This window comes from Globicephala melas, chromosome 19, assembly GCF_963455315.2.
Source record: "Globicephala melas chromosome 19, mGloMel1.2, whole genome shotgun sequence".
Taxonomy (NCBI): domain Eukaryota; kingdom Metazoa; phylum Chordata; class Mammalia; order Artiodactyla; family Delphinidae; genus Globicephala; species Globicephala melas.
In genome coordinates this window covers 15,935,987-15,957,562 of record NC_083332.1, presented here as the reverse complement: position 1 = coordinate 15,957,562, position 21,576 = coordinate 15,935,987, and the positions used below count along the sequence as shown (strand labels likewise).

Here is a 21,576-nt window from a genome sequence, read left to right as displayed (position 1 = left end):
TAAAAATGTAATTCTAGTTTTCTGCATAGAGGCCTCCAATTGCTGCTCATGCATGGCTCTCAGAATAAAACTCAAGGTGTCCCCATGGCCAGCAAGGCCCTGCCTGATCTGACACTTGTCCATCTGCCGAAGCTCATCTCCCCCAACTCCTGCCCGGCACCTCATCCTTCTCACTTTATTCTTCCTTTGCGCTTTCAACAACTTGCTAAGATCTTGCCCTCTGATCCTTTGTACTTACCGCCCCCTTTTCTTGGACCCTTTTCCTCTAGATTCTCACATGGCTGAGTCCTCATCTTTCAGGCTGCCTGTGACTTAAATTTCATTTGCTCATGGGACTTTCTCCTCAGCCCAGTCCAAAACTGCCTCCCTCTGATAAACTCACTCACATTATCCTGAGTTACTGACTTTACTGCATTTATCACTGTCTGATATCATCTATTTTTTGGTCTTCCTTGTTATTTTTATAAAAGGTATACATGCACACTGTGTAATGAGTCAGATAGTTTGCTGGGAAAAAGAGCATCGCTCACCCTCTTGCCCCACCACAAACATTTACCCCTTCCTGGAGACAACGGCTTTCACCTTTTTTCAACTGAATATTTATCCCTCGTGTCTGTAAGGAACTTACTTATTTTACTATACTCTCTCATTTTTCAATATAAGGTTTTATCTGTGAACTTACCCCAATGTCAGAGGTGGATTTGGCTCTCCCCAATACATAAACACACATGCACCCTTCCCACTCTGTATATTCATAATATACTTACATCATAATTGTGTTAGAATAATACTCAATGTTTACATTACTGTGACTATGTAAATAATGGAGCTCTATAGTAAACTATGATTACTTTTATACCCTGCACAACTTTCCCTCCACCCCAGAATTCGTAGTTGCCTTATTTTTCATATCCTCAGTTTTTTACATACTTGTCATTGATTTCACCCGAACTCTTTGCCAATTGTCTTATCTCCTCTCAAGACCTTCAGAGTTATTAGTAGGAGACAGATTCATCTTCTTGAAGAGATCTCTCCAAGAACTTTCTGACCTGTTCCAGTCTTGACTGGTGGTGGTTTATGCCAGGTGTACAGCTGACCCCTGGACGTTTTTAAATTGAGACGTCTTTTGCTTCTCTGCTCTTGTTTCTCTCCCCTTGTTTATGTCCTCTAACAGCTTCTCTAGAAAGTAATAAATGTTTTGAGACTCTGCATGTCAGAAAATGTCTTCATTCTACCTTCATGCTTCACTGATATGGGTTACGTGTGGAATTCTAGATGGGAAATCATTTTCCTTCAGAATATTCAAGACTTTGCCATATTGCCATCTAGCACCCAGTCTTGTTGAAAGTACCCAAGACATTCTGATTCCTGATTCCTTGTTTATGGTCTATCTTTTTCTTAGTGGAAACTTGTAGGGTCCTTTACCTTTCTCACAAGTATTCTAAAATTTCATCCATTGCACTAGGCACTGGGACTCTTTCAATTTGCAAGATAGTATCCTTCAGTTTGGGGATATTCTCTTAAAACATTTTGTGATTATCTCCTTGCCTTCATTTTCTCTCTTTTCTCTTTCTAGAACTCCTATTATTTGGGGGACATGGGACCTCCTAGCCTGACCCACTAATTTTTCCTTCTCTACCATATTCCATCATTTCATCTTTTTGCTCTACTTCCTATGAGATTTCCTCAAGTTTATCTTCCAGCCCTCCTGTTTAATTTTTCCTTTTTGCTATCACCTTTCATATCCACATACTCTCTTTTATTCTTGACTTTGTTTCATGGTTATAATATCCGCTCTTATCTCTTTAAGGAATTTTCATCTCCCTGTTCCAAGTTACTTTTTTAGGTACTGGCTTCTACTTTTTTTTTTTTTTGACTGCAGTGGGTCTCTGCCATGGTGCGCAGGTTCCTCGCCGCCGTGCATGGGCTTTTCTCTAGTTGTGGTGCGTAGGCTTAGTTGCCCTGCAGCATGTGGGATCTTACTTCCCCCACCAGGGATCAAACCTGCGTCCCCTGCATTGGAAGGTGGATTCCTAACCACTGGACCATCAGGAAAGTCCCCTGGCCTCTGTTCTTTAGGTCAGAAGTTGTCATCAGACATCTGCGAATCCTTGATTGTCTGCTCATCTTGAAAAGAAGGAAGGAGAATAATACTTTTTTGAGATATATGCAAAGTATATAAAAATAATATGACATGGTGTCTAGGATTTGCTTTAAAGTCAGAAAAGGGAAAAAGAGGAATGAAAATATGGCAAAATCTCCATAAATGTTGAATCTGGATGATGGTTAAGATTCTATTGTACTATTCCATCTGCCTTTTTTTTTTTTTTTTTCCTTTTGCGGCACGCGGGCCTCTCACTGTTGTGGCCTCTCCCGCACAGGCTCCGGACGCGCAGGCTCAGCGGCCATGGCTCACGGGCCCAGCCGCTCCGCGGCACATGGGATCCTCCCGGACCGGGGCACGAACCCGCGTCCGCTGCATCGGCAGGCGGACTCTCAACCACTGCGCCACCAGGGAAGCCCTCCATCTGCTTGTTATCATATTTGAAAATGTTCACATAAAAATATGGTTGTTGGCAGAATTAAGTTCCTTGAGGGCTTCTGAACTGAGGGCCTCAGTTCCTTGCTGGCTATGGGCTGGAGGCCTCTCTCAGTTCCTTATCGTGTGGGCCTCTCTGCGGGGCAGCTGGCTTCCACCAGAGCAAGAAAGCAAGAGACGACAAGAAGGAAGGCAGTCTTTAAAAACCTAATCTTCAAAGTGACCTTCCGTCACTTTTTCACAGCCCATTTTTTTTTTTGGTCACACATTGCCCCTTGCAGGATCTTAGTTCCCTGACCAGGGATCAAACTCAGGTCCATGGCAGTGAAAGCGCCAAGTCATAGCCACTGGACCACTAGGGAATTCCCACTCAGCCCATTTTGAAAGGGGGAGTGAATTATACAAGTGGGTGAATACAAGGAGGTGGGATCGCTGGGGCTGTCTTGGAGGCTGCCTTCCATAGGTATTAAATAAGGAATGGAAGCTGTGAGCCCATGAGTTAGGCTTCAGCTGGGTCATTTAGTTGGGGAACCTCCCATGTCAATGCTTAGGGGTCTTCCTCTTGAGCTGACCAGAGTTCCCAGAAAAGATTCTTCTCATCTCCTGCCTGGAGGGTGAAAGTTGGACTGCCAGAAATTTAGGAGCCGCATGGAAAAGACAGCTGGAAGGTCTCAACATGTAGCATTCCTTTAATCTCTGATGTACATTACATTGCTCCCTCTTCCTAGTGTGTCTGGTGTCCCACATTCCAAAAACCCTCTGTGTTCTCCGCTCCAGAGAATAAAACTCCAGTCTTTTCCTGGATGAGGAGCAGTTGCCTTGCATCAGGAAGCTGGGGAAGAGATCTGGGGGTTCTTTCCAAATAAACTTTCAACCACTCTCCCTTATGTTAGCTTGCACTTCACCCCCGTTTCCAGAGGTACCTCTTGCCACCAGTTCGTGAGCTCCCTGTGGGCCCTGCAGTAGAAACTGGGTTGAGTCTTGGTTTTTCCTACAACTGGCTTGAGATTCAACTCTCATAGGTCTGCCAAGTCAGTTACCAGTTACCACTCACTCATGGGCTTCCAAAATTTTGGTGGCATCGTATCCTCTTTTCTTCTCCCCGTCCTTATGGGCCTAGTGCCTCTCAGAAAGATCTCTTTACTGTCATTATGGTACGATTTCAGAAGGGACCCAAAGGAGACACGGGTATTCAATCTACCATCGTTAGCCTCAAGTATTTCTTCTTTATTATTGTTATTTGTTTGTTTACTTGTTTATTGACTGTCTTCCCCTCTTGAATGTGGGTTCCAGGATAACCTGTCTTTTTTGTTCACCTGTGCGTCCCCAGCACGCAGAACCATCCATGACACAGGCAGGTGTTCAACAAATGACTGAACCAATCTGCTGGAGCAGGAAGCCTGCTCCGCACTCTCAACGAGTGGATAGCAGACCCAGGTCTCTTGACTTTCCATCTTACGCTCTTCCTGCCACAGCGTGGGTGGGATGTGGGTGATTTTGTGGACTGATGATACCTAACAGGTTATAAGATGCTTCACATGTTACAAAGTGGTTTCAGACTCTTATCTCATTTGATCCTGACAACAGCCCATGGGCCAGATAGGAAACAAATTATTCTTGGCCCTAATACAGTTATGACCCTTGCCAAGACCTGTCCTGCGCCAAAGAAATCACCAACCTTGTTCCTGACCTTTCATCCCATGCCACTGTCATTTGTCTGACCCCTCCCATGACTTCCTCTGCAAATAAGACTTTAAAGGTTTTTCACCTCTCAAGGAAATGGTCCTCAAGAATCCAAGACAAGCTCTCTCACAAAGAGGAAAACTGGTACAGACGTGGGTAAGTAATCCAAGGACCTTTGAGCAAAGAGGATGAAAGAGGATGTCTGAGTTTTGTGACACGGTTGGAGCAGAAAAAGAAGAAAAGTAGGACTGTTTGAATTAATAGAGCATAGAGAAGAGATTGGTACTAGGAGGGAGCTTAGATCATTGAAGAAGAGGGAATAAGTCCCAGAACGAAAGAGCAGTACGTGTACGGTGGGAGAGAGCTGGGACGAAAATAACCATCTACCAAAACCAGTAGACGCTCTCCAAAAAAGGACGGCAGTGGCAGGGGCATGGGGGGAAGATGAAAATAAAAAAACATATTACAATCATAAAGCCAGTTACAAAATACTCAAGACAGCAGGTTCTATAAAACGATGACATCAGTATATTGGGGTCTAAGACTAGCTTGGTCTCTGGACCGTCTGAAGTCTGCCTGAGGTGCCCCAAGGAAAAGTGAAAGTAGGGGCCGTGACCCCCTCGCAGAAGACAAGGTTCAACTTCAGAAGCCACAGCAAGTTGCAAGGGTACAGACCACAGGGGTGAAAGGCTGTGAGGGCCCCACACTCTCCTTGCGCTACTTGATGTCCTCCCTTGGACTCTGCCTGCCACCTCCTGGGTAGACAAGGTTACTACCTGCCTCCGAATCCTGGGAGGCCCGGACACCGCAGAGGCCGTGGCCTCTGTTACTCACATGCAGCCAGGAATCTCTCAGAAGCAGAAACTTAGGGATGAGGAGATGACAAGGGGTCCAACTCCTTAACCCTGCATCGAATCTTGATGAGTCGTGGTGTGGAAAGAGGCTCAAGACATCTTAGCTACAAAAACAGATGTAAGATCAACCGTGTGGCGATACATGGTGACTAGACCTGTGGTGGTGATCACTTTGTAGTGCATACAGATGTCAAATTATAATAGTATACACCTGAAGTTTGTGTACCAATTTTGCCTCAATTAAAAAAAGGGAAATTAAAACTTTCTGAAGTGAGGAAAGGAAGGAAGGAAGGAAGGAAGGAAGGAAGAAAGAAAGAAAGGAAGGAAGGAAGGAAGAAAGGAAGGAAGGAAGGAAGGAAGGAAGAAAGAAAGGAAGGAAGGAAGGAAGGAAGGAAGGAAGGAAGGAAGGAAGGATTGCAAAAGAGCATTAAAAAGCTAGGAATTAAAACTTTCTAAAGTGTAAAAAAAACAGGAAAGAAAAAAGAGTTGCATAAAAGCATACAGTAAACAGTATGATCCATTATGTATATAATAGTAGCAGCTAAGTGTCCGAGACCTTCATACACGCAGTCATAGTGCTACTCCCTGTGCACACACTATTCCTTACCAAACCACAACGTCGGTACCGCCATGGCCTTTCTTTTTACAAAAAGGGAACCTGAATCTTAGATTGACTGTTAATCACTTGCCCAATATCTCATGGCAATTAAAGTGGCAGCAGTAGGACTAGAACCTGGGTCTGTGTTACTCTGGAGGCTGAGCTCTCAGCCATCGTTTTATTGTGCCTCCAGAAGAAGAGGGGAGCGTGCATGCACACAGGTGTGTATGTGTGGCGGGGGGGGTGGAGAGAGAGAGAGAGAGAAATTGGGAAAGGCTATGCAGCAGCCAACAGTGGTTACTTACGGAGTTAGGGGAAGGAGAGGTAGGTCAGCTCTCACCTGCTACTTTACATAATTCTGTACTGTTTGCATTTTCCCAGTGAGCACATATTTTTCATAATAAAAATATAAAGGCTTAGGGCTTCTCTGGTGGCGCAGTGGTTAAGGATCCGCCTGTCAGTGCAGGGGACACGGGTTCGAGCCCTGGTCTGGGAAGATCCCACATGCCGTGGAGCAACTAAGCCCACGCGCCACAACTACTGAGCCTGCACTCTAGAGCCCGTGAGCCACAACTACTGAGCCCGCATGCCACAACTACTGAAGCCTGCACGGCTAGAGCCCATGCTCCGCAACAAGAGAAGCCACCTCAATGAGAAGCCCGCGCACCACAATGAAGAGTAGCCGCCGCTTGCCGCAACTAGAGAAAGCCTGCACGCAACAATGAAGACCCAATGCAGCCAAAAATAAATAAATAAATAAAAATAAAGTTCCCTTTAAAAAATATATATATATATACTTATTTTACCAATAAAGATGTTTTTTTAAAAAAGGCTTATTTTAAGTAATAATTCTGCCCCCAAACACACACAGAAGAAAAGTCAAATTACTCTAGCACTTAGGCCCTGTTTACTGAGCAATTACTATGTACTATGCCCAGTGCTAAGCATTTCATATTCAGGACTCACTGAATCCTCACAACTGGATCTGAAGGGAGGATATTGCTGTTAATCCCCTTTACAGAAGAAGAACCTAAGGCTCAGAGATATGAATTGACCTTGCCAAGGTCACATAACAATGCAGGGACTCAACTGAGGTCCGACTGGTTTCAAAGCCCTTGCTTTTAACTGCTGCAGTGTGCTAATTTTACAGGAATGATCACGATGATAATAACAGCAGTTTAAGTGCTTACCGTGTGCCAGACCTGTGCTTTCCGTGCATGATCTCATCAAACCTCCATGGCAACCCCCATTTTACAGATGAGAAAACTGAGACTCAGCAGAGAGTAAGTCACTTATCTGCCCTGGGTCCCCCAGCAGAACTAGAATCCAAATCACCATTCATGGCACTGGCATCCACCCAGTTGCTTAAACCAAAAACTCAGTAGTTATCCTTGACTCCTTCCTCTCTCTCTTTCCTTTTCCTCTCCATGTCTAATGCATTGGGTCCAGTTGGTTCCAGCTTCCAAAATACATACTCATTTCTCACTAACGAGCTGCAGTACCAGTGGAAGGCACTGCCATCTCTCATCTGAGCCACAGTGGAGGACTCCTCACAGATCGCCATGCTTCCATTCCTGCCTCTTGGCCCCTACGCCCTCCACTCAGTACGCTGTAGTCAAAGTGATCTTTTTTCAAATCTCTTGCTAAATATCCTCTCATGCAGCCTTTCTCAGGGTCTTGGGAGAGAACTAAGCCCTGCAGAGAATGGTATGAGTGACTGTTTACTCAATTTTCCAAAGGATGATACTGGCTAGTACCATTCTCTTGCTAATACAATAGGGGATGACCTAATTCATGACATGCAATGGATGCCTTAGAGTGTTAGGGCTTCATTCTCTGCAAGAACTGGGTGGACATGGCTACAAAAGTTCCCTGTCACACTTCAAATATCAATGACCACAGCCTACTGGGCCCTTATGAGCAGCCTGCCACCACACCTCCACCTCTGCAGGCTCATTTCCTACTAACTTTTTCCTGAGCACAAGAGCTCTTTTCCGTTCCTCAATTATAGAAGCTTCATTCTTACTTCAAGGCTTTTACAGAGTCTCTTCCCTCTGCCTGGAACCCCTGCCCCCAAGCCTTTTAGGACCAGCTACTTTGTTAGTCATCCACGTCTCAGCTCAAATGTTACCAGCTCATAGAGACCTCCCTGATACCTTAATTAAAGAGACACTGCCAGTTCTTGCTGTTCCACTGCCCGTTTTGTTTCGTTTTCAGAGAGTATTTATCATGATCTGAAAGTGCCTTGTTCTGTGTTCACTTACCTATTGTGTGTCTCCCCAGTTAGAGCTGAGCGCCACAGGGCAGTTCAAATTTTTTCATGGCTGCATCCTCAATAAACAGCAAAAAAACTTTTCACGTGGAAGCAACCTGTAAAAAATGCATTTAGAGAATTTATCAGATATTTATTATGTGTCAGTCACTGGGCTAAGAGCTTTGCATTGTATCCTTCTATCAACCCTGGCACTCTCCAGTGGAAATACAATGTAAGCCATTTTTAATTTTTTAGTAGCTACATTATAAGAAGTAAAAAGAAACATAAAATTAACGTTAATATATTTTATTTAACCCAACACGTTCAAAGTATATTATCTCAACATGTAATCAATTTTAAAAGATGGAAATAAGTTTGGGGCTCAAGGGGAGGAGGACTTATTCCTGGGCAGGGAGCTGGACGGGGCTTCTCTCAGGTCAGGAGAGACCTTGGGAGGTTTCTCTGCGGTATATTGAGAAATGAATCAAAGCCAAGGTAAAACGTGTTACAAATATCGTGCCATGTCGCAAAGGTTTACACTGAATGAATTATACAAAAATATATCCAGGGCAATATCATGGTGCAGACGATTTGATTGATAAGAAATAACAAGGTGGCCTGGTAAAGGGATACAATTTTTTTTTTTTTTTGGCCACACCACGTGGCGTGTGGAATTATATTAGTTCCCCGACCCGGCCCTCAGCAATGAGAACGCGGAGTCCAAACCACTGGACTGCCAGGGAGTTGCCAGGACACAGTTTTTAAGTTGTATGGTGAATGAGACCTTGGTGTCTCAATCCAGCCAGCCTGCCTCTGTAACTCTGAATAATCTGATTTGGAGATAATTTAGGGAGTCAAAATTAGTTTTCTGGTTCCTGCTTCCTTAGGGGAGGAGCCCCAGAGGTTCTGTTGGGAATTAGTGAGGAGGGCTATCGTGGCCATAAGCCGTAAGGGGGATCTGTGATCATCAGAAGTCTTGAGGGACCTTTTCATCAGGTCACCAATGCTAGATGGATGTTGATTCCTGATGCTACGCTGAGAATGAGTGATGAGGGTGCTGTATGTAGGGAGTGAGGTTTGTCATGGTGGGGGAGTGTTTCTGGTTGAGATGATCACAGTGACCCCGTGAGGACACATTGTATCAGGAATGCAGAGAATCACATGAGAGGCGCTGGGGAATTTTAAGGTAGGGCTCCTCGCCTGTAGGAGGGGGAGTGAAAGAATGGTATTTGATTGTGCATGTAAGCTTAGGCATGGACGAGGGGATTGGTCCTTCATTCAATTCACAAGTGTTTATTGAGTGCCTACTGTGTGCCAGGCACTGTGTGCTAGGGATACAGTGGGCAGCAAAAGAGTTCCTATCTTCATAGCACTGATCTTCTTCTAGATTAGCTCTATCTAAAATACAGAATGTGAGCCGTATATGTAATTTAAAAGTTTCCAATAGCCAGATTTTGATAAAAGTAAGAAAAGACCAGTGACGTAAATTTTAATATCTTTTCTGTAACCCAATATATCCAAAATGTTATTCCAACATGTAATATAAAAATACTCGTGAGATACGTATTCTCTTTTTTGTACATGTTTTACAGTTGCCCCATATCTCAATTAGGACGAGTCCCGTTTCAACTGCTCCATGGCCACATGTGGACAGTGGATAGCTGCACTGGAGGGTGCAGCTCTTGAGGACCCTAAAGATAACAAGTTAGTAGAGATGTTTCTGGTAGCGATAAATGCTATAACAAGAAATCAAGCAGAATTAGAGGATCACGAGGGCAGGTGATTCTTTAGGTAGTGTGGTCAGATTGCAAAGGTCTCACAGAGGAGCTGTCATCTCAAGAGAACTGAATGAAGTGAGGCAGCAAGGGCAGTGAGGAATGAGTCATGTAGGGAGGGGGCAAGCTGGGCCTGTTGGAGGAGCCCCAGAGAGGCTGGGTGCCTGGACCAGAGTGAGCAGGGAAGTCGGGGAGATAGGAGAAGAGGCCCATCGTAAAGTTGGTAGGGTTTATTCTGAAAGTAACGGGAAATCATCGGAGCGTCAAGAGTGGAAAGACGGCATGATCTGATTTAACGTAAAAGAAGGAGCTTTCAGGGCTCCTGGGAGGTGACTGTGTATCCACGGGTGATGGAGGGTCTGGTGGGACAGCAGTTGTGAAAGAGGTCAGCTGCAGTAGGAGGCACTGAGGACCAGTACTCCAGTCCCCGGTCTGGGAGACTCAGGTTCATATGAGGAATGGGAGGGGCCTGTTAGTGGGAGAGGACTGGGGGCTTTTTGTTTATTTGGGTTGTCGTTGGCTTTAGAGAGGAGCACCCAGGAATTCTGCTGTAGGTTTATCTGTTGGGCGTTGGGAAATGCAGTGGGAGGTCTTAATAGCATGATAGTTGTCAAGGGTGCCACGTTGTGTTCACTTCTCAGAAGCATCTGAGGACATTTCCTCTGTCGAAGTTCTTGGGCTGCCTCCACAGTGCCAGTGTCGTGGGCGTTTGTAACGAAGCAAACCAGGCTCTCAGGACCCACTGTACTTAGGAGGTGGCGTGAGGAGTGCGGTGTCAGCCACAGAACCCCTTCATGGCTGAAGGGCTTTGGGCAGGTTGAAATTAAGGTGTCTTTATTGTTGTTGCTTTAAAATATTTTAACATGAAATATTTCAAACATACATAAAAATAGGGGAAACCACATTCACAAAGCCTGGCGTACATATCCCTCAGCTTTATCCATCCTAACATTTTGACCTATTTGCTTCAGACTTGTTTTAAAAACTAAAACGTTATAGATAGAGCTGAAGCCTGATTGTACCTTTCTTGAACCTATTTTCTTCCATTCCCAGAGGGAACACAATCCTCAAGTTAGTGAAAATCCTTCCCACTGGTATTTACACTTTTACGGCAGGTAGATGTACCCATAAACACATAGCATCGCTTTGCATGTTTTTAGGCTTCGTATTAATGGTTTCACACTGCAGGTACTATTTTGCAACTTGCATTTTTCAATTAACATTTTTTAACCTCAGCCTGGTTGATACATGTAACTCTATCTCATTTTCACTGCTGGATATCTACCATTCTACCAGATGGACATACCACATTTTATTTATCCATTCTCTTGTTGATGGACATACAGGTGGTTTCCACCATTGAGCTATTGCAAGCATTGCTGCTGTGGGAATCCGGGTACCTGCCTCTTTGCATATTTTGCAAGTTTCCAGTGTATCCCTTGGATGGCGCTTGCTGGGGTGCACGTAGGCACAACTCTGTACTTCAGTCCTGGTTTTATCATTCAGAAATTTGACGAGAAACTTCATTGACAGAAAGTTAAACCGAGCCATGATTTGCCCCTTTGAGTTTTATTTTCCTTTGTATAAGACAGACTTGATTATAGTACTGACTTCATAAAGTTGTAAGAATTAAATAAGATCACAAATGTAAAGTACTAACACAATACCTTACACATGGTAGGCGCTCTTTTTGTGTGTTATGGACAGGAAATTAGAATTATTAAAAGCTCTAAGGCTTTGGAGTCTAACAGAACCTGGGTTCAAAACCTGGCTCAGCTGCTTCCTCTCCGGATGCCCTTGGGAAAGTCACTTCACCTGTCTGAGCTTCAGTTTCCTCATCTGTTAGGAGAGAGCAAATGCATGCAGTTGTGAATATTAGCTCTCTCAGTGTGAATCTATCTGGGTCATGATCTGACTGGAGTTACAGAGAGTACTAATAACAGCTACCCTTTGTTAATATGAATGTTAGGTTAACATTTATTGAGTGTTTCTTAACTCCTATAAAGTATTGATATTATTCCCACTTTACAGATGATAAAACTGAGGCCCCAACAGCGTGGTCACCCAGAGGTCACATAGCTAGTAAAGTGGTAGGAACAGAATCTGAAACCAGATCTGACTGATTTGAAAACTTGTGTTCTAACCACCAGGCTATAATGCCTTCAATGCCTTCAGCAGCTGCCCATCATTCTCAGCAGTGATGTCCAAACTTTTTTATGAAATGGAAGCATTTTGTCCAGCAAAATCTTATATAGGACCCCAGTTTATAAAGCAAATGAATGTTGTACAACTCCAGTTAAAGTGGGGGTAATGTCCTAGGTCCATGCGGGCTTAGTTCTGGCTCTGTTTAGGCTGTGTGAGCCTAAGCAAAGTACTTCATCTCTCTGAGATTCGGTTTCTTCACTTGTGAGATGGGGATATTGGTGCCAACCTAATAGCGTTGTTATGTGGACCAACTGAGATAATACATGCAAAGCACTTGGCATGAAGCCTGGCTTGTGATAAGAACCAAATAAGAGTGGCTATTGTTGCTGTGATTGTTACCACCCGCAGGAATCTCTTCACTGACCGCGGGATGGGGTGGAAATTTCTCAGCCTTGTATCCATGGCCCTCCATCATCAGACCCAACCTGCATTTCCAGCCTTCAGCCCCTACCCCGTAGCCAGGCTGAATTACAATGTCCCCAATTCAGTATGCTGCACTACCAGTTCTGCATTTCTGCTCTGCCTGCTGGGGGGACCCTCCACCATCCTCCCCCTTGCTCCAAAAGAACAAAAGTACACTTTTTAAAAAAATATTTTTCAAATATTCTTCAATGCCCAGCTCAAAGGTCACTTCCCCTAGTTTTTGGAGGGCTTTTGTTTGTTCGTTTTCTTTTGGCCGCGCAGCACAGCATGTGGGATCTTAGTTCCCTGACCAGGGATGAACCCACGCCCCCTGCAGTGGAAGCGCAGAGTCTTCACCACTGGACCGCCAGAGAAGTCCCTCCCCTAGTTTTTCTTACCCTGACTCCAAAAGAATTTCTCCCTTCTGCCGAATCTAAATGCACCTTTTCTAGTTGTATCCTGCGCTTTCTACCTATGCACTTCCTTTAACTGCAGCTGGATCAGAAGCTCCTTGAAGGCATTCTGCACCGCACTTAACATAATGCCTCAGGCAGTCAGTATTTCTCAAACTTCACGGTGCATTTGAATCCTATGGGGGTGGGCGGGGGGGGGGGGTCTTGTTAAAATGCATATTCTGGGGCTTCCCTGGTGGCGCAGTGGTTGGGAGTCCGCCTGCCGATGCAGGGGACACGGGTTCGTGCCCCGGTCCGGGAAGATCCCACATGCCGCGGAGCGGTTGGGCCCGTGAGCCATGGCCACTGAGCCTGCGCGTCCGGAGCCTGTGCTCCGCAACGGGAGAGGCCGCAACAGTGAGAGGCCCGCATACTGCAAAAAATAAATAAATAAATAAATAAAAATAAAAATGCATATTCTGATTCATTGGCTCTGGGGTGGGCTGAGATTCTGCTTTCTCACAAGCCCAAGTGGTGCTAATTCTTCTGGTCCAAGGACCACACTCTGAGCAGCAGAAGAGTGTGGTAAATGTATGGGAAATCCGAATCATTCACTCAGTAAGAAGTGTCTACGCAGGGCCAGTTCACGGGCTAGGCCCTGACACCTTAAAATGTAGAAGGTTTTTTGGTGTGTTTGTTTTATTAAGGTTTTGTTTTTTTACTTTATCCTTTTGAATATGTACACATGGTAAAAAGAATTTTTCTCATAAAATCCAAAAGGGCACAGAGTGCGAGTACGTCAGTCCCCAGAGGTGATCACTGTTACTTCCTGAGTTTTACTCTAGAGATACTTTATGCATATAAGAGCATATATTTGCACCATCTTTTTTTCTAATATACTATTCACACTGCTCTGTCCCCTTTTTTTTTTCATTCCACTATATCTTCGAGATTGTTCCATATTTCAACATATATCGCTACATCCTATTTAATGAGTGGCATAATGTCCACACAGAATGCATTGGTTGTTTTTATAAAGTGTAGAGTGAAGTATGGCTACTTCCTGGCTTCTTTCTCATCCTACACATTCCCCAGAGAGAACAGGTATCTTGTCTTCTGTTCTTTGAATCCTCTGAATTATCTCACCCATGTTGGTACATTTTTGTCAGTTTCATTAGCTCTAGAGTGCATCCGTTACCCACTTACACAAGCATGTCTGCAAGTTCTTTTCCTCCAGATTCCGGTCTTCCTAGACTCCAGTTGTTTCTTTACTCTGCATCCCCCCAGCACTCACAAATTACTCAAAGCCATTTTCTTGTTTTGGTCACATATTGGTGTGGAACGCTGCATACATAAGTATGTATAAAATGTGTATTGGCGGGGTTCAGGACACCCTACCCCAAAATATGGTGCCTCAGCATATTGAATATTTCAAGCTGAAGGAATTCGAGAAAATAGGTGCAGGAAGGACTCACTGACGTTCCCTAGAAGCAAGTCATAAGACCCTCATGTGAGAAGTGCCCTCCCTCTACCCAGGGGAAAGGATCATCCTTGTCTCGAAGATAGAGGGACCCCCCAAGAGGAATCTTAGTGAACACACCTTGCTAAGTTTCCCCAGTTTCCTACACTGAGCTCATATTCCTTTTGTCCTGTCACGTTTTCCCATGACTTCCCACTCTCCATCAAAGCTAGCACAAGGGCTTCCCTGGTGACGCAGTGGTTGGGAGTCCGCCTGCCGATGCAGGGGGCGTGGGTTTGTGCCCCGGTCCGGGGGGGGGATCCCGTGTGCCACGGAGCGGCTGCGCTCGCGCGTCCGGAGCCTGTGCTCCGCAACGGGAGAGGCCACAGCGCTGAGAGGCCCGAGTACCGGAAAAAAAAAAAAAAAAAAAAAAAACTAGCACAAAAACATACAGGTTTGACTGCTTCTTCGGATCTTCATTTACTTACGATTGCTCCCATGTCACGTAAGACTTATACTAGATAAATTTATATGCTTTTCTCCTGTTAACCTGTCTTTCGTCACAGAGACCGAGCCAAGAACCTCGAAGGGTAGAAGGAAAAGATATTTTTTCCTCCCCTCTGATATGTTTAAGGAAAAAATTAAAACATTAATAATAGAAGCCTTCTGTCACTTCCATCCGCCTCCCTGTGCCCCTTCCCTGTCACATGATGGTCTCTCCACCTACGAGGTAACCACTATCCTGAATTTTGCATTAATCATTCTCTTGCTTTCCTTTCTTGGTGGTTCTCCAGCCGTTAGCCTCACCTAGAGAGCTTGTTAAGACATGGACTGCTGGGCCCCGCGCCCAGTTTCTGATTTAGTAGATCTGGGGTAGAGCCCAAGAATTTCTGCTTCTCGGAAATTCTCCGGTGGTTCTGTTGCTGCTGATGCCAGGACTACACTTTGAGAACTGCTTTATCTCAAAGGTACTCTTGCCTTCTCTGTGATGACTTGTGTCCTCCCCTAAAACCTAGCCACTCAATAAATGTAGCTTAAGGACTTCCCCTCCTTCTTCCTCTACTCCATTTCCTATCACCCAGTTTATGAGCACTCAGTCTTTGCAAAATATTTTAATTGATTGTGACATTTGACCACTTTCCATTTTTTTCTTTTCCATTAATGAGCTCATTTATAAGTTGCTTCTCATTAGTGTGTGTGTGTCTCTTGTTGTAAGTTAACTAGAAGGACGGGTATAAACAACATTTACATGTCTTATTCATCTAGACTTTAAGCTCCTTGAAAGCTGGAACCAAGTGAAGGGATTCAGAACATGCCACCCCAAAATATTCTTCTTTAATTATTGATTACTGATCATTTTGAGCTGAAGACGCTTGTGAAACAGCACATACAGGAAGGGCTCTCCCCCTTTCTATCTAAGAGCAGGATGTAAATTTTTCCTTGAGAAAGGTGCCCTCCCTGTACCAGGAAGAGAAGGACATTCTTATCATCAGAGACTGGGAGTTGACTCCGGTCTGTATAAGCAAACTTACTAAAATAACCCTTATCTTCCATTAGTTTCCCTCACATACTTCCTAGTCACTGAGCCACGATTTATTGCCCCTAGTCCAAGGGCCTTTGCTTTGTCACATCCCCACAATTTATCATTCTTTTTGTAAAAAGGTATGCACCTTACAGGCTTTTGGACCTAACAACTTCTTTGGGTCTCCATTTTCCTTCTGTGAAGACACCTGTGTATATGTAAAAAAAAAAAAAAAAAAAAAAAATTAAATTTGTTTGCTTTTCTCCTGTTAATCTGTCTCATGTCAGTTTAATTATTAGGCCAGCTGCAGCATTTAAGAGGGTAGAAGGAAGTTTTTCCTCCCCCTACACAAGTTTAATTTCCCTATGTAGTCTACCACTTCAAGTAAGCTACAGGCCATAATTTGCAAATTCAGTTGCTTGTAAGAGCCAAAAGACAATTAAATAAATGAAACTTGACAAGTGGAACTTTGCTGATCTGGAGACCACGTCCTAGGTAAAGAGGGCAGCTATTACTTGGATTTAAGCCAATCGCGGGTCCCTTGTTTTCTCATTTTCCCAGTTTTCAAGAGAAACCAGAAAAAATCCCAACTAATTCAACATTTTAAGTACACAGAGCAGGCACACAGAGTACACAGATTCCATACAGAGTACACCTGCAGGAACTGAAACTGAATCCATTCCACATTTCTAGACCTTTTCAGTAAATGGATGGATGGATGGATGGATGGATGGATGGATGGATGGATGGATGGATTGGTGAGTGAGTGAGTGAGTGAGTGAATAATGAGTGGTAGCTCTGGGGGAGGGGAGCGATTAGTGGAGAAAACAAGCAATTGTTGAGCACCTACTCTATGCCTGGCCCTGTGCAAAGGGCTGTATATACCTTATCTCATTTGACTTTCATAACAAAACTTCAAGGTAGTTATTATCATTCTTGTTTATTTCCACACTCATTTCACAGATAAAGAAAGGAGGCTTAGAAAGACCCAGGGTCACACCACCAGTTTTCTTTATTTATAACCTACTTAATTTTAAAAACAGGATTTCAGATGAACTCTTATGATTTAAGCTGGGTCCTGAGCCTTGGATTCCAGATAGCTCTGTTATACCGAATTGCCACCATCAGAGGAGTCAGGTTCCCAGAAGGCACGTCGGGGAGGGTGCCAGGAGTTCAGGGGGCAGGATTGCTTCCTTGGGGATGTTACCAAACCACTCACAGCTTCATGCTTCTCAAGGATATCAACTAGTACTAAGGTGCTAAGACACAAGGGGTCTCTTGCCGGCTTGATATACCTGCCCTTCCCACTTTCTCCTGTCTCACTACTTCCTACCCTCTCAGAAGTCAAGATTTCTGCCTATCAGCCTTGGAGCTCACTCCATCTTAATTCCTTTCTAGAGCCCAGTAGGATAAGGGCAGAGATGCAGATACGGGAGCCGTTTGTTTGGAAAACATTTTATTGGAGTTACTGAGGCAGCAAAGAGTGATCATAGATAGGATGATGATCAGATCCCACACTGGCCCCCTCTTTCAGTGGTATCAGCAGTGCTGGGTCTCGAAGGGGCTGGTCATTGGGCATCCGCAGCTTTACCCATCATTCCTCTCAGCTGTGGGGAGAGAGGGTACGGTCAGTTTGGAGACCCTTGGGGGCGGGGAGCCGGAGTCCTAAGAAAGCCCAGGATAGGGTGGCGCCCTGGTGGAAAGGAATCTCTGCCCCAGTCTAAGCTCCTGTTCTCCTCTGAGTTATAGTAGTTGCGAATTCCCTTAGCTTTGTTTTTCTTAATCTTTATTGGAGTATAGTTGATTTACAATGTTGTGTTAGTTTCAGCAAAGTGGATCTGTTATACATATACATATACCCACTCTTTTTTAGATTCTTTTCCCATATAGGCCATTACAGAGTATTGAGTAGAGTTCCCTGTGCTCTACAGTAGGTCTGTATTAGTTATCTATTTTATATATAGTAGTGAGTATGTATATGTCAATCCCAATCTTCCAATTTATCCCTCTGCACCTTTACCCCCACCCCAGGTAACCATAAGTTTATTTTCTACATCTGTAACTCTATTTCTGTTTTGTAGGTAAGTTCACTTGTAGCCTTTTCTTAGATCCCACATATAAGTGATATCATATGATATATGTGTTTCTCTGTGTGATTTACTTAGCTTTGATCAGAAGAAGCTTTATCCTCCTTTCACTTTCCCCACTCTCCCACTGAGATCCTCTGCTTTTTCCCTCACCCCCAGCCTCCTTTCTCTCCTAATGCCCACTGCCTCTTACCTTAGGAAAAGCATCCCAGTTGACGAAAGGAAGTCTCCTTCTGACAGACTAAAACAGAAAAAGAGAATGAGAGTGATGTGTTACAGGTCAGGTGAGCATGGATCAGTAAGCGCTTGCTGAAGACTCTGTAGCGGTGACGGTGTCATTGTTTTATAATTACAGTAAGCATTAATATTTCCTGAGCACTTCTTCTGTGCCTGCCTTATACTGACTGCTTTATGGGCATGATTTCATTTGGTCTTCACAGCAGTCTTTTTTTTTGCGGTACGCGGGCCTCTCACTGTTGTGGCCTCTCCCGTTGCGGAGCACAGGCTCCGGACGCACAGGCTCAGCGGCCATGGCTCACGGGCCCAGCCGCTCTGCGGCATGTGGGATCTTCCCGGACCGGGACGCGAACCTGTGTCCCCTGCATCGGCAGGCAGACTCTCAACCACTGCACCACCAGGGAAGCCCCATAGCAGTCTTTTGATGTTGGTACTGTCATTGTCTCCACATCACAGATGAGGAAACCGTGGCTCAGAGAAGTTAAGACATTTGCAAGAGGGCATGTAGCGAGTATGTGCGGGTCACGCACTACAGCCTCTAATTCCAGCGCTACCACTGACTTAGCCTTCTAAGCTTGGGTAAGTCACCCAACTTAGAGCCTCAGTGTCTTCCTGGAGGATGAGGGAATTCGAATAAACTCTTGACTGATTAAGTTTTTCCTTTTCAGAGATTGTCTTTGTGGGCCACGTTAGGAAAATAAGGTCTGGCCACGACAGCCTCCCCGGGAAGTTTTCTTCAGTTGGGCAGCATCTAAGTGGGACAGTTACTCCCTCCCAGGAAAGAACCAAAAGGGCTAGACTAGAATGCGTTGCCACTACCCGGACCAACCGTCAGGAGAAAAAGGGCGCCCAATTGCTTACCTCGAAGAGGGCCTTCCAGTTCAGGAATTCATTACCCCTAAGAACCTTTGCAGAGAGAGAAAGAGACCAGAAGAGAATCAGTTCCAGGGAAGGACAGAGCTTAGCCCCTAGCCCTCTGGGAAAGGTGAAGGACCATGACAGCTCTGCAAGCTCTCTACTCAGGCCTCGATCTCCTTTAGGATTTGGATATATATGGGGGCCGAATTAAAGAATTAAACTTACAGGTCGCGACTTTTCAGTGTTCGGAAACTGGGCATAAGCCGTCTAGGCAAAGCAGCAGGGTGTTCAGAAAGTTATTTAGGAACATGAACAGATGGGGGACGAACTCGTAGTCAGATGGTGGGAAAACAGGTGGTTTACCTCCTTGATTCCTGCCACATTATTACCAATGGTGCTTCCTTCCTGGAAAGCGAAGGGGAGAAAGGAGACAAATGATCGATCACACGATGGCGAATCCCCTTCTCCAAACCCTCTCTGCCAGCTCTGCTCCCCTCCACAGGCCAGTCCCATTCTCCACCATGGCGCCTCCGTTAACCCACTCTGTCCCAGTGTGGCGGATGATTGACAGATGTACACATGTCGAGAAGGGATGGGAGAGTGGCACGGGGGAGATAGAGAAGTCGGAGCCCAGGCCTGCATCCACCGTCGGCAGCAGGAGGAGAGGGCGGAGAAAGAGGATTCCTCCCAAGAAAAACGAGCTAGTGCAGTTCTGCCGTGGACTCGGGGTGTTCCCGAGACACCCACGCTCAGCCCACGGAGCTGGGCACAGGAGATTGGAAGGCAGGTGGGGGCCAAGTTTCTGAGGTGCCCTGTCTGCCTTTACTTCTGGAGGTCAGTTTACTTTGTGGCTTGAATTGCCACCAGAGTCTGAGTCTCCGTCTCCCTGCTCCAGCTGGAAGCCCACCTCCCACCCCCGTACTTCAGTGCCTCCGATCTGTTGCCATCCCGACCTTAGCTGCCCAGCCTCATTGCCCCTCATTTCTTCCTTCCCACAACAGAGGTCACAAACAGGTAGCCTACAGCCTAGACCCAAATGTTTAGATCTCATCACAATTTGGCTTGTTTGTTTTTTAATTTGAATTAAAGGTTTTTAATTAGTAAGAATTCAGAAATCCGATTTCCAGTTTCTCTTGAAAATTTTTAAACTCCGGCCACACTGGGCACATTTTCCCACTTAGAAGCAGTCAGATGGCATAGAGACTGTCCCCTTCCAGGTTGAGCAAATTCATTCCACCTCCCCTGAGGCCCCACCAGCCCTCTTGCGCACGGACATCACTTGCTGGGATCCTAAGCAGTGGAGTCTGTGACCCCTATCGTAGACTTGCAAATCCGACATGCGCATTCCCCCATCCCCCTCACAGTGCGATAAGGTGGGGAGAGAGGGACCTCAGGATTTTTCCTGGCTGGAGACTGACTCCTAAGGATTCTTGGTATGGCCTAAGCTCCAGAGGTAGCAGGGCGCTTCTAGCCACCTGAGAGCCATTCCCAGGGATACAAACAAAACAGATGTGGGGCTGAACCCAGACGACCAACTTCAGCCCCTGTCTCCTCTCAGGATGTCCAGCCTCTACCCCACACTTTACCACCCTTTCCAGAAATATAAGCCTCTCTGCCCCTTCCCAGGAAACCTTTGTCTCCTTCCTCCTTTCTTCCCTTCCTCAGAGCCCCAGCTTCTCATTCAGCCCCTGGTAATAGCCAAAGATAAGAGCCACTTATCCAGTGACCGATTGAGTCAGCTAACAGGTATAAGAGAAAGAGAACCCAGGTGACGTGCTCACCTCAGAACTGCCCAGGGTAGCCCCCTGAGCAGAGTGGAGCGCCAGGAGAGAGAGGAGAACCACAGCAGCAAGAACTGGGATCTTCATGGTGTCAAGTTTGGGGTGTTCTGAGGCAAGGCAAGGCTTGCCCTTTATATTCCCAGGGAGGCAGATCTGAACAGAACTGGGGTCCCCACCCTACTGACTCACCCCCAGATCCTGTCGCCCACCCCTGGGGCTCTGGGAAGGGGAGGTGTGGACTGTTTCCCACTTGCCTTGGATTTCTCAATTCACATTCTGCCCTGGGCACTTGGAAGGTAGGCTGGCAATGGGGTTCTTCATGCCAATGGAGCTGAGATGGAGACAGGTTGGACCTGTCCCTCCCAGAGACTGGCCATGGCACCCAAGCAACCTCTCCTTTTGTCTTTGTCACTTTGCCTTATATCTCTTCGTTCCTCTCTTATAATTCCGGCTTTTTCCCACCCTATCCAATTCTGTCTAAACTCCCTATACTGGCATTGAAGGCCTTCCATACTCTGACCTCAATCCACCCTTCTAACTTTTCCTTCTTTCATTCCCTTTGCACATACTTCACATTCTGGCCAAAGATATTCTGGACTCCTTACCAAAGATATCCTTCTTTTTCCTCCTCCAAGCAGCTGCCCATGTTACCCCTTATGCCTAAAATGCCCTTCTCTCATCTCTTGTTCTCAGAACCCAACATCCATCCTGGATTAAGCTTCCCAGATGTCTCCCATCATCTGTCATCCCCCTTCCCAAACTTTTCCCTTCTCGTAATTGCCATAGCAATTCATTTGTATCTCTCTGGCATTGTACCTAGAGTAACTTGTGTTCTTCCCTCTTAGAATATCAAGTTCTTGAGGTCAGGAACTATGTCTTAATCACCTATACATCACCATGCCCTAGCACCATGCCCTTACACAGTGGAGG

At 45.5% G+C, this 21,576-nt stretch overlaps 1 protein-coding gene and 1 long non-coding RNA gene across 7 annotated transcripts in view; both read right to left on the bottom strand.

Annotated features, from left to right (window-relative positions):
• The window catches only part of LOC132593915 (uncharacterized), a 36,078-nt gene extending 28,717 nt beyond the window's left edge, over window positions 1–7,361 (bottom strand). For all 6 annotated transcript variants that reach the window (XR_009560003.1, XR_009560005.1, XR_009560006.1 and 3 more), the window contains exon 1: window positions 6,865–7,361. This is a non-coding gene — a long non-coding RNA (uncharacterized lncRNA). The remainder of the gene's footprint in view (window positions 1–6,864) is intronic.
• A 9,794-nt stretch (window positions 7,362–17,155) lies between these two features.
• KRTDAP (keratinocyte differentiation associated protein) lies at window positions 17,156–20,733 on the bottom strand. The gene is made up of 6 exons (XM_030874816.2): window positions 20,647–20,733; window positions 19,229–19,270; window positions 19,091–19,132; window positions 18,869–18,913; window positions 17,964–18,011; window positions 17,156–17,290 (listed from the first exon to the last, which is right to left on the bottom strand). Exons 1-6 carry the CDS (start codon window positions 20,731–20,733, stop codon window positions 17,252–17,254), a joined length of 303 nt encoding a protein of 100 aa, XP_030730676.1. The 3' UTR covers window positions 17,156–17,251.
• Between the last annotated feature and the right edge of the window lie 843 nt (window positions 20,734–21,576).